Source organism: Talpa europaea (assembly GCF_964194135.1).
Source record: "Talpa europaea genome assembly, chromosome: 6".
In the NCBI taxonomy this organism is placed as follows: domain Eukaryota; kingdom Metazoa; phylum Chordata; class Mammalia; order Eulipotyphla; family Talpidae; genus Talpa; species Talpa europaea.
In genome coordinates, this window is record NC_140072.1 from 40,203,924 (window position 1) to 40,219,244 (window position 15,321).

The 15,321-nt window shown below is 51.7% G+C and overlaps 1 protein-coding gene across 1 annotated transcript; it reads right to left on the minus strand.

The window, feature by feature from the left end:
- Window positions 1–1,152: 1,152 nt before the first annotated feature.
- ZAP70 (zeta chain of T cell receptor associated protein kinase 70) lies at window positions 1,153–15,016 on the minus strand (the record flags this gene model as incomplete). The annotated part of the gene is made up of 12 exons (XM_084235196.1): window positions 1,153–1,276; window positions 2,483–2,595; window positions 2,692–2,832; window positions 2,924–3,116; window positions 3,564–3,770; window positions 4,347–4,539; window positions 5,563–5,608; window positions 5,826–5,872; window positions 5,949–6,036; window positions 6,138–6,276; window positions 13,910–14,070; window positions 14,615–15,016. The coding sequence occupies 12 exons, from the start codon at window positions 15,014–15,016 to the stop codon at window positions 1,153–1,155; spliced, it is 1,854 nt and encodes a 617-aa protein (XP_084091322.1).
- Between the last annotated feature and the right edge of the window lie 305 nt (window positions 15,017–15,321).

The window sequence follows — 15,321 nt, forward strand, 5'->3', positions numbered from 1 at the left end:
TAAAAGCTGTCTTACAGGGGTATCCCTGAAGTTCTGGTTCAAGGTGGAAATGAAGCAAAAGCCTGAGCGCCCCTCCCCCCTGGAGGCACCAAATATGCAGCTCCATTGGGAATGACTTCCTCTGGGGAAAAAAAAAAAACACAACTACAGACTAGCTGAGCGACTCCCACATATTGGACAAATGAGGGTGAAAAACACATCAAAGCAAGTAGAAGAGGCAGAGACACAATCTAGCCATAATCCTGCCATCTGCATCCCTTTGATCCACAATCCAAAGGAAACTCAACATCCAGAGCGCTCCCCCTGAGGAAGCTGTGTTAGTCACTCCACTCCAAGTCTTAAGACCTGCGCCTGAGAGATGAGCCCGCCATACCTCTAGCTTTGAAAACTATGGTCACAGGGAGGAAGGCAGGATGCTGGGTAATAGGTTCACCCGGAGAGAATTTAAAATACTCTTTTCAAAAATATTTAAAATATTTCCCTTGGGTGGGACGTGGGAGGAGGGATAAGCATTTATTAAAATCTTTCCAAGTGATGCTAACACGTCCCCAGCGTGGAGAGTGCCCCTCTCATGCAATTAACACGAGTAGGGAACCTGAGGCCCCGATGCGCACAGTCCCCCGGCCCCCACACTCAGCCTGCCTCAATTTCCCCACACTGCCATAGCCCCTCATGTGCATAAACATGTTCCCAGGCTGGCGACGTGAGAAACCCGGCCCTCCGATCCTGGGGGTCATGTCTGGGCCCGCACAAGAAAAATTGCTTTCAGGCACTTCTCATGAACCCCTTTCAGTGACCCGACCCCATTCCTGGTCCCACCTTCTCCCCAGAAAAGATGAGGCATCTCAAACAAGAGAGAAGCTGAGTTTATTCCAATGATCTAGGACTTGCCGCCTGAAGATTCCCAGAGGCTTGCCTTTCAGGGCCCAGAGGAAAAAAGGGTCCTTGTTGTAAGCAGTACCCCCGCAGCTCAGAGTCCCCCAGCAGACCTCAGCCCAGGACCAGGCTGTAACACCCTATTCTTCACATTAACCAGAGAGCATGGTGGCCAGGCCAGGAGCGCCCTGCCAGACGGAGGTCCGGGGCTAGGGTTGAGTGCACAGGAGAAAGGGCTGGGGTGCAGAGGCCCGAAAGCCCCAGACAGTCTGAGGCTCAGGCACAAGCAGCCTCAGTTCCCTTTCCACTCCCCGGGGGGCCTTCCACCTTGCTCGCCATGCTGTAGTAGTAGGTCCGCATGCGCTGCTCCACGGTCAGGAAGTCTGGGCGATTCTCCCACCTGTGGGTTGTGGTAGATCAAGGCCACTGACCACATCCCAGAACCCAATGTCAGCGTGAGGGTAGACATGCACGGGGCCCAGAAAATCAGTGGGGCTGTGTGTGGTGGTGGGAGGGTACTGAGTAACAGGGAGATCTCTTGGGAGTTCCAGCAACACTGGAACTCAAGTATTGCTGTACCACCTCATGGAAGAGCTGCCGACATACGGGACGTTGGGGAAACCATCTATCAAGTGTTAACTGGTGGGGATTTATGGAAATGAATTCATTTAGGTTGGGGCGATGGCTACTGAGCATGGGGAGCTGGGACACTGAATATATTAAGAGCCAGGGTGTTTGTGTGCTAGGTGAGGGCACACGGAGGGGCAAGTATGCTGCCCATTCTCGAGCAGGTCGGAGTACTGAGGGTGGGCTCAGCCAGCGGAGACTGAGGTACTAGTGGTTTTGTGTGTGGACTATCCATGTATTGTGTTGGGGTATTTAGTGCTAGACTATAGGTATTGGGGTGTTGGTGGAAACTGAGTGTTTCCTGGGTAATACATGTTGGGGTGGGGAGGGACTGATCATTTATGATTTGTTTGTCACAAATAGGGTGATATTTAGTTATGGGTAAATATCTAATGGGTAAGTCTCATGGGTGTCTTAGTGTCAGTGTCAGAGATGTTGGTCAGTAGATATTGAGGCAGGAAAGGTATCAGCCATTGGAATGTCCATTGCTGGGCACTGGGCTTCAACCAGAGGTAGGATTTTGAAAATACTGAATGTTTGGGTGTGTCACTGTGGCCTGCCCTGGTAATTAGGCGTTGAATGTTGGCTGGTGGTGGATTAAGAAATTAGATACTAGAATATTAGCCGGTATCCTCAGTATTGGTATCATCTGTTGGATAGTAGAGTACTGACTTATTTAAGTGTTGCCAGATCCATGTGTGAAGTATCCAGTGTTGGCTGGTGGGGGACAGAGGTTTCAGATGATGGGTGTCTGCAGGCCAGGTGTGGGGATGTTGGCCCAGTCGGGCACTGGAGGGTCAATGTTTGAAGAATTAAGCACAGGTGCAAGTGGAATAAAGGTACTGAGTGTTGGAAAGCTCAAGAATAGGGTGAGTTTGGGTGGAATGACATTGGATAGCATTAAGTTGGACTGATGATTGGGTACCAATCCCTGTCCCAGACCCGGATCAGCAGGTCCCCTCTTGCCCCCCACACTCACTTGTAGATCCAGCAGTCATTCATGAGCTTGTACATTTCGGGTGGGCAGTCTGGTGGGCACTCCATCCTCTTGCCCTGCTCAATGAAGGCCATGACCTCGGGTCCCTTCATCTTCTGCTCAAGCAGAGATAAGTGCACATGTGAGTAACCAGGGCCCTCACCCTAACCCTCTTCCTGCCCAGCCATCCACCCACCTCTGCCTACACCTGCCTTGTAGGGTTTCTGGCCGTAGGAGAAGGCCTCCCACATGGTGACGCCATAGCTCCAGACATCACTGCGGCTGGAGAACTTGCGGAAGTTGATGCACTCAGGGGCATACCACTTAAGCGGCCACTTCCCTGCTGAGCGGGCCTGGGAAGGGGAAGATGCTGTTAGGGCAGGGCTCAGGGACCTTCCACCCACCAGCCCCATGCATCTGGGCACCCTGCTGATGGGAGCTCACAGTGTAGTAGCTGTCATCGGCACCCAGGGCCTTGGAGAGGCCAAAGTCACTGATCTTGGCATAGTGCCGGTTGACCAGCAGGACATTGCGGGCTGCCAGGTCACGGTGCACGAAGTTCTTTTCCTCCAGGTACTTCATCCCCATGGACACCTGGTGCATCAACTCTGCCACATTGCTGACGGGGATCTCCTCCCTGTGGTGCCAGGAAAGGTAGGGTTAGCAGGGAAGGGATAACCCAAGTTCCCAAGGGGCAAAGTCCACTTCTCTGTCCTAGGTGAGCTTGTGTTCAATAGATGCTTATTTAGCACCCTCTGTGCCAGGAATGAGGCTGGGGATGCAGGGCTTGTTGGTTGTTTTTTTTTTTTTTAAAAAAAAAAAAAGGCAATAACTTCTGCCCTCATCCAGTCTCAAGGCTTTAAATATTATCCACAATTTGAAAACTTATACATCTTATACATGTCCAGGGGTCAGGCTCTGCCATCCACATGGTTAACAGCTCTGTGTTGCCAATGTGAAGATGAGTGTCAGAGTGTACAGGGGATGGGCTTGCAAAACTGGGTGCACTCATGGGTGGTATACAAGAGTGTGAGTGGACAGGACCAGCCCCCAGCCCTTAGCACCCAGCCTGCCCGGGGCTCACTTCTTCCCAAACAGGAACTTGTGCAGAGGTCCACCGCCTGCCATCTCCATGACCAGCATGAGGGCCTCGGCCTGGCAGACACCGATAAGTCGCACGATGTAGGGGTTGTCCAGCTGGTGCATGATCTGTGCCTCACGCATCATCTCATCCTTGTCTGACTTCTCTGTGCTCTGCTTCAATACCTTGATGGCCACGTCGATCTGCTTCCTGCACACATGCATACCCGGGGTGGGGGGGGGCGGTGCATGCATGAACTGCATGGGTCCTGCCCAGCCCCTTTATGTCCCCCAATCTGCCTCTACTCCCTGGACTTTATGAGTGGACCCTGTAGTTTGACTCTTTTCAGGGTCAAGGCCTCATTCCTCCCCTGGCTATCAGAAGTGTTGGCTCAGGCAACTCAGAGCTGAGTTCCTCACCAAAAACAGCTCCTCAATGAAAAGAATTGCCTTGAAGTTATACCCCTCCCAGGGGTAACTTGCCTCAAATGACTGGTCCATGCAGAGGTACAGGGGAGGCCTCTCTGTAGCTCCCCGGGGTTGGCCAAAGCTTCTGTTGCAACTGCAGCCCAGCCCAGTCTCTCACTGGCTGAGGCTGCTTTGCTCATTCCTTCTCAAGCATTGCCTATGCGCTGTTCTAGGAACCCACCGGCATGCTGCCCCAGGAGCTGTTCCCAAGCATACTAATATGACATCCTGACTGCAACCCGCAAGGCCTAATGAGGGCACGCTCCTCCTCTGCTTCCCACCACAGAGGTTCACCCCACCAAGGCAAGGGTGACCCTACTTGCGCATGCGGTAGACGCCTTGGCGCACTGAGCCAAAGTTGCCAGAGCCAAGTTCAATTTCAGCCATCAGGAGGTTCTCACGCTTCAGGAAGAGCTTCTTGTCCTTGAGTTCCTCGGGGTCACTGTAGGGGCTCTCATACACGCTGGTGTCCATGGGCATTGGCCGAGCTTTCTCTGGGGATGTTAGGCGCGCTGGCACACACACAGGTGGGAACCCACAGTCAGGAGGAGGGAGACAGATGACAGCTGGGGAGCACAGGACAGCCTGGCAGCCCACAAGTACGTGTCCTGGACAGGGGTGCATCGTCCAGAGCATACACAGGCACATGTGTACACGTGTGTTCAAGTGTGTATACACTTGCATGTATTCCTGGGCCCATCCATAAGTGTACTGGGAAGACACACCCAAGTGGACTCTAAAGGTGTGTGCATCTGTGAGAGTGTATAAAAATGGGCACTGGCTGGAGTGTGCACACACATGTATGTCCCTGTGTGTTCATGCATTTTCACCCTTGTTCACTCCCACCCATGTGTCTGTGTGTGCTGGGGTCCAAAGGCATGTCTGCAAGAGTAGCCAGAGTGTGCCAGCTGGAGTGCGCATACCTGTGCAGAGGTGTGCACTGGCATGTGCACCCATGCCTGTGCCTGGCGTATCTGTGTGTGCAGCACTAGCCACATTTACAAGGACTCTGAAGGTGGACACGCAGCCACACTTGTCCCCTGCGCACACACGTGGGCAGGCTGGCTTCCTGTCACACACATGAGCGTCTGCAGCAGGAACAAGGCTCCGGAGCCTCCCTGCCTGGGTTCAGATCCCACTCCAGCACTACCTAGGACCTTAGAAAGCTACTTGCTTTCCTTTCTCATCCATAAATGAGAAGAATAATCATAACAACTTCCTATGACATGTTAAGTGAATTCGATGAGTTCATAAATACACAAGCTGGGAGTCTGCCTGACACATACCGATGCTTAACAGGTATGTCTGTGCCCATGCAGCCCAGACACAGCCACTGTACCCCCCTGTGAGTCGGCAGGGACCCCATGTACGTGCACGCAGGCAGGCGTGAGCAGAGTGGTGTGTGCACAGGACAAACCAAGCCACCGCCACGGGGCAGCCCTGGCCCACACCCCTCTCACTCCACCCCAGAACGCAGCCAGGGACCTTGCTCCCAGCCTCAGACAGGCCCGCACACTCAACCTCTGTCAGCTCACCTGGTTCAGGAGTGTATCCATCTGAGTTGAGGGTGTCGATCCGTCTCTGAGGTTAAAGGTCACAGGGTCAGCATGGGTGCGAGGGCCCAAGTAGAGGGCACCAGGGCAGTGCTCTCATGAGACCCATCTCCTCTGAGGACTCCCAGGGGCAGTGCTGGGGGACCCTCTTCTGTCCCAACTCCAGTGTAGCCTCACCCTGGGGACAGGATCCATCGCCCGCCCGCCAACTTTGGGGTCCCAACCTTAGATGCCAGCCTACTCACGTGGGTGAATGTGGATGGATGGGCTGGGAGTGTGGGAGCAGCGGCCCCTGGGGGAGCAAAAAAGACAGTCAGATGGTGGGGGAGGGGGTCTTCTGCTCACGCCATGTCCACTACCCCACTCACCTGAGCTGGCGCTGGCAGTGGCATTGGGGCAGGGCTCCCGCAGGCAGTAGATGAGCCCATCGGCCTTCACCTTCAGGTACTCTACCAGCTGCAAGGTGAGGGGGTCAGGGCCAGGGCTCCTCTCTCCCCTAAGAGCCTGAGCATGCCACCACAGCCTCTCTCCCACAACAGGGTAGATGGGCAACTTACCTGCCAGAGCGTGTCAAACTTGGTCCCCTCGGGAATGCAGTACTTGCCCGCCTTGTCCTGGCTGATAAGGTAGTGATACACGGCTTTCCCGTAGATCAGGGACAGTGCATACGTGCCCTGCTCCTTCCGGGGCCTCAGCCTGGTGGGGACAAGGAGGAGACGTCACTCCTACAACGAGCTGGCCCCTCCTCTGGTACCCCCTCCTGTACCCCACTTCCTGCATACATATCCTGCGGACTCTGCACCACATTACTTCATAAAGAAGTGGCAGTGATGGTGGGAGTTGGGGTCAGGCCTTACTCATCATCCAGATTTCCGGTGGGTAGAGTGGGGAGCCAAAGGGAGAATGGCGTGTTCACAGGGAGACACAGCCATCCACAGAGCAGACAGGTCCCTGAATGCCCGTCACCCTGCCACTCACAGTTGGACACCTGACCATCCAGGGGGACATTTGGCCATCCGCAGGGGACGCCTGGCCCTCCGTGGCCGAATAGTTGGCTTTCCATAGAAGACACTCAATTACTGGGTTGGGGGCACATTTGGTTGTTCAGGGTGTACACAGGCCATCCGTCAAGGGATATTTGCCCCTCCATGGAAGATAGAGCCTCTCTCAGGGACACACGGGTAGATTTAATAGTATTCTATTGGGAAGAGAAACTCATTTCTATATGAAATGCAACACAAGCAAGCTCATGGCACCTGTGCTGTGTACAAATCTGAATGAATCACCTTGTCATCATAACAGATTAACCTTCAACAGAAGGAACCCCTGATTGTCCTCATTTGAAAGTTTGCCAAAATAAGCAACTCTTCCAAGTCTATGAATGGGACTAGCGCCCCTCAAAGACGGCACCTTTGTGCCATGGGAAGCGATCCATCCACACGTGTGCACACACAGGCCAACCTGATCACACCCAACATATGAACACAACACACATCTAGAGCCAGATGCTTAAGCCCCACTCCCCATGGTGAAACCAGGCAATGGTTGTATTTTGAGTCTCTGGCACAACGTTCTAGTTATGTATGTACTTCCAATGGAGGGATGAGAGCAGTTGGAGGAGGGGGGACTCTTGGGCCCCCCTCTGAGCAAATATTTCCTAAGTATGTAGCATATGCTGGGCACTACCCTGAGGGTAGGGATACAGTGGTGAACATAGCAGACAGGGGCCACCTTACAACCAGGCTCTTCATTAGGCCCAAGGGACAGTGAAATATTCCTAAACGGTCACGCCAAAACCTGAGTGAGGCATGGCAGCCCTCTCCTGTCGTGCCTGCTGCTCCCCTCAGCAGTGTAGTTCAGTCGTCTGCCTGTTCTGCTCCCCACGCTGTCTCTGGTGAATCCTCTCACCCTCCCGCGCCTCTGGCCTGTACCCTAGTGCCTGTAAAAATAAATCTTTAAAAAAAATTTTTTTAAAAAAACCTGAGTGAGGGGCAGACTGGGGGCTATAAACACCCCACCCTCAGATAGCAGTTTCCTTGGGGAACAATATAATGATGGGGGATTAGTTCCCAGCCTAGCCAGCGACAGCTGGGAAACCAAAAAGCGGGGGTGCCCAAGAGAAAAGAAGAGAACCCCATAGCAAACTAAGAAACACGAATGTCACACAGAAAGGAAAGCACTTCCACACCCAGGCTCGTGAACTAGCCCAGAGGTCGTGGTCTCTAACTACTTCTCTCCTCTTCTGAGAAGTGAAAACACCTCTTAAGGTGAACGCTTAAGTTTTGAACTGACAACAGAAACTCAACACCCAGTCATTCGCCAGCAAATGTGTGTGAATATTGAAAAAAAAAAAAGAAAAGAAAAGAAAAGCCACAGTATTAGACACTTCTTCCTATCAATAGAGTCTGTTTCTGTGTCTCCTAAAGCAGGGCTTGACTATGTGACTTGCTTTGGTCAAGAAAACATTAACAAACATGACACAGGAAAAGCATGAAAAGAGGCTGAGAACTGGAGCGTGCCTGCCAGCCACTCCCAGCAGCCCTTGGAGCACCATGAGAAGTAGTCTGTGCTAACCTGCTGGAGACACCCCAGCTTGCCAGAGGCACCCCAGCTTGCCAACTGCTAGGTATGTGAGTAAGGCCTCCTAAATCATCCATTTTCAATCGACCCTCTAGTGGACTGCAGACTCATGAGTGAGCTTGAAAAAAACCAGCAGAAGAACCACCCAGCTGAGCTAGGTCCAAATTTCCAGCCATTGCATCAAGTGGGATTAAATGACTGTTAATTGAAACCATGACATTTTAGGGTGTTTTATTATACTGTAAAGGCTAACTGATACCCCCTCTTTGGAAAGAGACATGTGAGTTCATGGAAGGCAGTCATTCATTCTTAATTAATAACCACATAAGCAAAGACACAGGTGAGTCCCCATATATATTTTAATACCACAAATTCTTCTATATTTACCAAAAACCACCAGGTGGTGGCAGTTCTATGTCCTTGCAGTTAAAACTTGAGCTTAAGCTAGAGATACAGGCTGAGAAATCAACTTGTATCTTCTGAAATAAGCAGAAAGAAAAAGAAAAATACCGGATGGTCTCACTCATAGGAGGAATCTGGAAAACTTAAATAAGGGACCGGGAAAAAGAATAACTATAAGAAAGAATATATCAAAATCAACAAATAACTATGAACAAGCGACACTCTATGGGGGGTGGGGGGCAGGGAAAGGAGGGCTTGGGGTCAAAATAAGGGGGTTGTAATTGTATGGAGAATATAAAAATAACATTTAAATTTAAAAAATAAAAAATAAAAAAATAAGAATTTTGAGTTTGCAATGAGAAAAAAAAAATATGCAGACTCTGATAATGGTAACCAAAAATAAGAGCTACTATTGAAGATACAAATTCTTCGCATATTTGTATTTAATCTTCATACCATTCTTCACAGACACTATTATTAGTTACTAAAGATGAAGAAACTGAGGCATAAGGCAATTACATCTCTTGCCTAATCTGCAGCCACATGAACAAGCTCAACGTGGGAGTTGAATAAAGGATTCAAATCCATTTCTAACTTGCAGTTAATTGCTACTTAAGTCTGAGAGCCAATCTGTTACAGATTACCTGTGCGGTCCCAAACAAGTTGCTTAGCCTCTGTGTGGCTCAGTTTCCACACATGCAAAATGAGATCAATGAAGTAAATCGGAGGTTCTTTGCCTGAAAAGAGCTCCTAGCATGAGGTTCAGGATCAACCATGATCTGATACAAAGGCATGCAAAATCTCTGGGGCACATAAGTTCTAGAGTGTTGAGAGAGGGGTTTAGCCCCAGTAAGATCCCCAAAGGGGTCTGTGATCACTAATGTTGAGATACACTGAATATACTTTTTTTTTTAAAGATTTATTTATTTTTATTTATTTATTTATACAAGCACTGGGCACAGTCAGAAGCGCGGGAGGGTGAGAGAATTCACCAGAGCCAGAGCGGGGAGCAGAGCAGGCAGAAGGACTGAAGTACACTGCTGAGGGGAGCAGCGGGTGGCAGGAGAGGTCTGCGCGCCATGCGGAACCCTCCTCTGGTGGCCGGGGAGCAGCCGGGGATCGAACTGGCGCTGCAGAGGCTGCGGGCAGCTTCGCAACCCAGCGCTCAACCAGTGAGCCACCGGGGAGGCCCAACACTAAATATACTTTTTTTTTTTTTTAATAGAGGCATTTTTTTTATTTGTTTGTTTGTTTTTTGTTTATTTGTTTGTTTTGTTTATACAAGCACTGGGTACAGTCAGAAGCGCGGGAGGGTGAGAGAATTCACCAGCGCCAGAGAGGGGAGCAGAACAGGCAGAAGGACCGAAGCACACTGCTGAGGGGAGCAGCGGGCGGCAGGAGAGGTCCTCACGCCATGTGGGACCCTCCTCCGGTGGCCGGGGAGCAGCCGGGGATTGAATATACTTTTCAAGCCGCGGGCAGCTTCACAACCCCACGCTCAACCGCTGCGCCACCGGGGAGGCCCTAAATATACTTTTTAAGACCCTTTCCAAGGATCAAGTTTCTTTTCAAGTTGAATCAATCACACTGAAATTATATGGAAATGAAGCAAGTTTTGCAGCAAACATCACTAGGTACAATTCCACCCCATGCTCAGCACCTCTGCACTGTGGCCAAAGGTAATCATGGCCTTGCTCTAAATTGCAGGCCTGAGCAGCATGGGTCTTTTTATCATACCTGTTCCATTGTATCAAAATTAGATCATTCTAGACCCAACGCAGGCATGGTGATCTACCAGGGATTCCTATCACCCCTACCCCATGCAAGGTTCTGTGCCTACAGCTTTGACCTTAGACCTAACTACATATTGAGAAAATAGTTATTGAACTGGAGGAACCACAGAAGAATCTCCAATGGTTGCTGTCTTAGCCTCCCTTGCCTGATTTTCCAGGATTCTTGCTCACTGTGCTGCTTTTAGTCTCTTGATATTTCCCCAGCATGAGTTACTGTGACTCACAACGTCACTGTTCCAACTGTTTCTAAACTCAGTGCCAGCCCCGACCTCTGGACTAAACCCTGATCCTAGCTCCCTCAGCCTCAACCTCCCACAGTCAACGCTGATCCTATCTGTCTTTGAAACCAGCCGGACATCCAAAGCACTCACATTTGCTCAAAGCTGTTGACCCTGATTCTCCTGAGATGCTTTTACCTCAATAGACTAGTCAACTCCAAGTTCTGTCACAATCTCTGGTATGTTTATGGAAAAAAGACTGCAAACTTTTCTCTATGAAATGCCTTCCATAGGCGTTTAAGATATGAAACAGTTGAAAGCTGGCTGCAGTGGGGGCTCAGAATGCCACCTGTTCCACCTCCACTCACTTTTTGCACCCCCTTCCCCAGAAGCCTTTCATACTTGCAGGATGACTTAAGGAATCTGGGGGAAAGTATTAATATCACCAGACTAGTGGAATCATCATCTGTATGTGTATATTTGTGTGAATGTGAGGTGGGAAGGCAAGACAGACTAGGAGGAGAGAAGAGGAAAGAAAAACAAAGACAAAAGAGAGGCAAAGACAGACTCCAGGGTGAGACTGGGAAACAAAAAAATAAATTAGGGACTTGAGATGAAATCAGAGGAGGAGGGCTTCCCCTGGTGGCACAGCAGTTGAGCACTGGGCTGGGAAGCTGCCCACAGCCTCTGCAGCGCCGGTTCGATCCCCGGCCACCGGCAAGGGTCCCACGTGGCGCGCAGACCTCTCCTGCCACCCGCTGCTCCCATCAGCAGTGTATTTCGTCGGTCTGCCTGTTCTGTTCCCCACTCTGGCTCTGGTGAATTCTCTCACCCTCCCGTGCTACTGGCTGCCCAGTGCTTGTATAAATAAATAAATAAATCTTTAAAAAAAAAAAATCAGAGGAGGAACTCTAGACTGCAATAACAAAGAAAGATGAAGTTACACTTCCTGATGGGAAAAACATGAACAGGAGAAAGAATCAGCCTCACCAATAGGAGCACGGCAGAACTGCCTTTCCTAGGGTTGGGCTTGGAGGGAACCCCCGGATATTCAGGCACCTGGGTTCCATGTGCAAGAGCAAGTGAGAGGTGAATGTGTGTGGTCATGTGACCAAATGCTGGCAATGTCTTAGTGGGCATCACACCCGAGAGGGAGCATGTGCACCATCTGGATAAAGGTGGGTAACATCTGGACAAGCACCTGCCAGAAGTGATGGAGCCCTCTAGAAGTACCAGATGCAAGCTCTGACCTCAAGTTTACAGTCCAAAGGGGAAGAAAGATAACCCCCAATGCCGATGCTTGAGATGCCCATTACCTTCACTACAAGCACCTTTAACAAGCCCCCAATAGGCCATTTGCCAAAATGGCTGCCTCATTTCTTGTCCCTGGGGCACTGCCTTCCTGATAGTGACTCTGATCTTGGCCATATGACTTGCTTTAGCCAACAGTACCTCAGAAACATTACACAAGCAGAGGCTTGAAAAGTGCTTGTGTGTTGCAACTTGCCATCTCTGCCTGTTTCAGGGAGCCCTACAAGCAACCCCATGTGAACAAGCCCAGGCTCCAGCCTGCTGGGTGATGACAGCACCATGGCCAACTCATCCCCATAACCCAAATGACACTGAGCCAAGAGCCAAATACACGAGTTTGGCTATTCCAACCTATTCAGTCCCAGGCAGATGACCCAAACCACAACTCTTCGATTGACTCACAGTTTCACAAGAAGTGATAAACTTTGTTGTTTTCAACAAGTAAATTTGGGTCTGTTTGTTAGGTCACAAGAGCTGATACAGATGCGAAGTTTACCTTCTTGGAGAAAATAGCCCTTTCTCAGGTTGTTCCAAAGTCATCTTTGCAGCTGAGCATTAACGATAACGTGCATTCACGAGTTCCCTCAAAAGCTTTGGAAACTTCACTCTAATTTACAGCCTACATCTGTTTGGCAGGGTGAAAAAAATTATTTTACCAGCTAGCGGCAGAATCTGGGACCTGCATCTCATGGGACATATGAGCCCACCTCGCGTAAGTGTGGGAGATCAAGGAAAGGGTTAGCCAAATGGGTTAGGCCCAGGAGAGGAGCTTGCCCTAGGGGAGGAGGGTGAGAGTGAAGGTTCAGTCAGGCAGGAACTCAGGCCGAGGATCGACCATGAGAAGACAGTCCCCTGGAAATTCGCAGAAATCATGGGAAGGGCTCTAGACTTCCTGAGGACACAGGAAAGAGGCAGGCACCAAGTTTCTCTATATCGTCAAGCTGACCTTAGCTGACATCTGGAAAACATCTGTCATACAAAGGAACCGTGGTCCAAACCAGAAAGCAGCAGCCCCAGCAGGACCTTCAAACACCCAGCAGGGTTTTTTAAAATAGCTTTCGAGAGACTGCTTTACAATAACAAACACAAGCAGTCACATGGTTCAGCTGTGGCTCAGCCATGAGCAGAGACTCATACGTTCACCCACAAGTAATAACAGCTAACATTTAGCGCGATTTTGGTATGTGCCAGATACTATATACTATTGCTTTATACACAGCCACTCAGGAGATTCTGTTCTAACAGCCCCTTGGGTAGGCAATAGTATCCTCTGCAGGACAGGTAGAGAGGGTTGCTTCAACACATTTCCAGGGCTCCTACCTCACTCAAGCTAAAAGTCAGCCACCTGCCATCCAACCCTCACTCACTCAACTCCAAGCACTCTGGCCCCTTGCTGTTTCTGGAAAGTGCCAAGAACCTCCCTCCTAATCCCTGCACTTGCTATTCCCCCATTGCCAGGAAGACCCTTCTGCTGGAGAGCTGCACAGCTCACTTCTCTCCTCCAATTCTTTCTCAAAAGCCACCTATCAGAGGAGGCTTCCTAATCTAAATGTGCAGCCTGGCCCCACCTACACACAGAGCACTTACCATCATCTGATGTTCTCTGCATTTCACTGATTCATCTTTTTTGTCTAGGAGGGTCACTGACATAGCCCCAATGCCTGCGACAGTGCCTGACACCTAGTAGGTAATCAGTAAATATTTGTTGAATAAAGAAATCAAGGCAGGCAAGTCCAGCTACTCATCGAGAGTCCACAGGAGATAAAGAGCAGAAGTGGAATTCCAGCCCAGGCACTTCAGTTCTGGAGTCCTAACCACTGCTGTTCCTTTCCCACGTAATAGGCCCTTTGCACACTCAGAAGCACACAACACACTAGCAGCGCATGTGAGCTCGGACTCACCCTTCACAGCCCACCTGCACACAGAGCATTGTCCTCCCCCACCCTGTGCAATCCACCTCTGCAATTCTGGTCAACAAGCCCCAGTCTGACCACCCCAAAGCCCCAGGCCCCAAACCTCACGTACAGGAACTTGCCGTCGGTCTGGGAACCCGAGTAAAGTTTGCGCTCAGCCTCCTCCCGCGAAAGGCTGCTATGGTACCAGGGCATCCGCTCATGGGCGGTTGTGGCAATGAGCTTCTCCACCTGGGGGGCCTGACTGATGATGGCCTGCTCCAGGGCCTCGCCCTAGGGAAGGGGGTGTAGAGGAGACTTAAGTATCGCCCGGGCAGAGCCACAAGAAAGAACCCTCTTCTACTCCGAGACCCCTCCAGGAGACCCCTGCCCTACCAAGGGACACCAAGGGTGCGGTCCTTCAGGCTGTTGAGGGTACCCACTCCCCCACACACACCCGTCTCCGTGGCCCCTGACCAATACACCCAGGCCCGGTGCAGACAGGCCTATACCCCAGGTCCCCCCTCCCAGTCAGCCCCAGGTTGGTCTCCAGTTTGAAGATCTGGCACTGGTCATAGTGCACGGCTTAGTGCAGTTGCTGCCGGAACCATTCTCTAGTCTCCTCCAGAGCCCAAGTCTCCCCACGCTCCAGCCCCAGCTCACACCTCCACCTTCTCTTCAGGCTGCACCTGGGTGGTGTCCCTCAAGCCCTGCCTCAGAGGTCTGGTTTCCAGCCAAGATCCCACTCCTTCAGCGCCCCAATCCCACCCTCTCCCCAGCCACGCTTCCCGCGTCCTCGTTGCTCCCTTGGCCGCCCGCCCCTCCGTCCCGCTCTCACCTCCAGCTTCCAGGTCTGGCGCACGTAGTCGCGAACCATGGCGTCGCGCAGGTTGTCAAAGACCCCAGACTGCGGCTCCATCCCCGACGGCCGGTTGCAGGGCTTGCGCAGGGTGCAGGGCAGCCCGTCGGGGTCTTTTGAATAGAACTCGCAGAGCTCGGCCGGGCCGCAGTGCGGCTTCCCGCCCGCGATGGCGTAGGTGCCGTTGAGCTGGCGCTCGATGGGGAAGTGGTGGAAGCGCACGTCGTGCACCAGGGACAGCACGTAGCCGCCCAGAGAGCGCAGGCACTGGCGCAGCAAGAAGAGCCCGTCGGCCATGCCCGCCAGCTTCAGGTGCTCCTCGGCCTCCGAGCGAGAGATGCTGCCGTAGAAGAAGGGCAGGTGCGCAGCGGGGTCCGGCATCTCCCCAGGCAGGTTGCTTGCTCGCCCAGGTTCTCAGTGCTCTGCGGGTTTAGAGGGTGTTTGGGGGCTCGTCAGGGCCTCGACTTCCCCTCTTGAACCACGCTCGTTGGTCCAGAGATGGTGAGAGAGAACCCACACCGAAGGGCACCCACACCCCACAGCCCGGCGTGCGGAGCCTACTGGGTGGCGGAGTCAACTCGGTGAGGAACCCAGCCTGCTGGGCTGAGATGCGGGAGGCCCCAGCCGACCCCTGACTTCTCAGAACCCTTTTGTGGAGCACCCAGCCACCCGCCCTGGCCTGCATA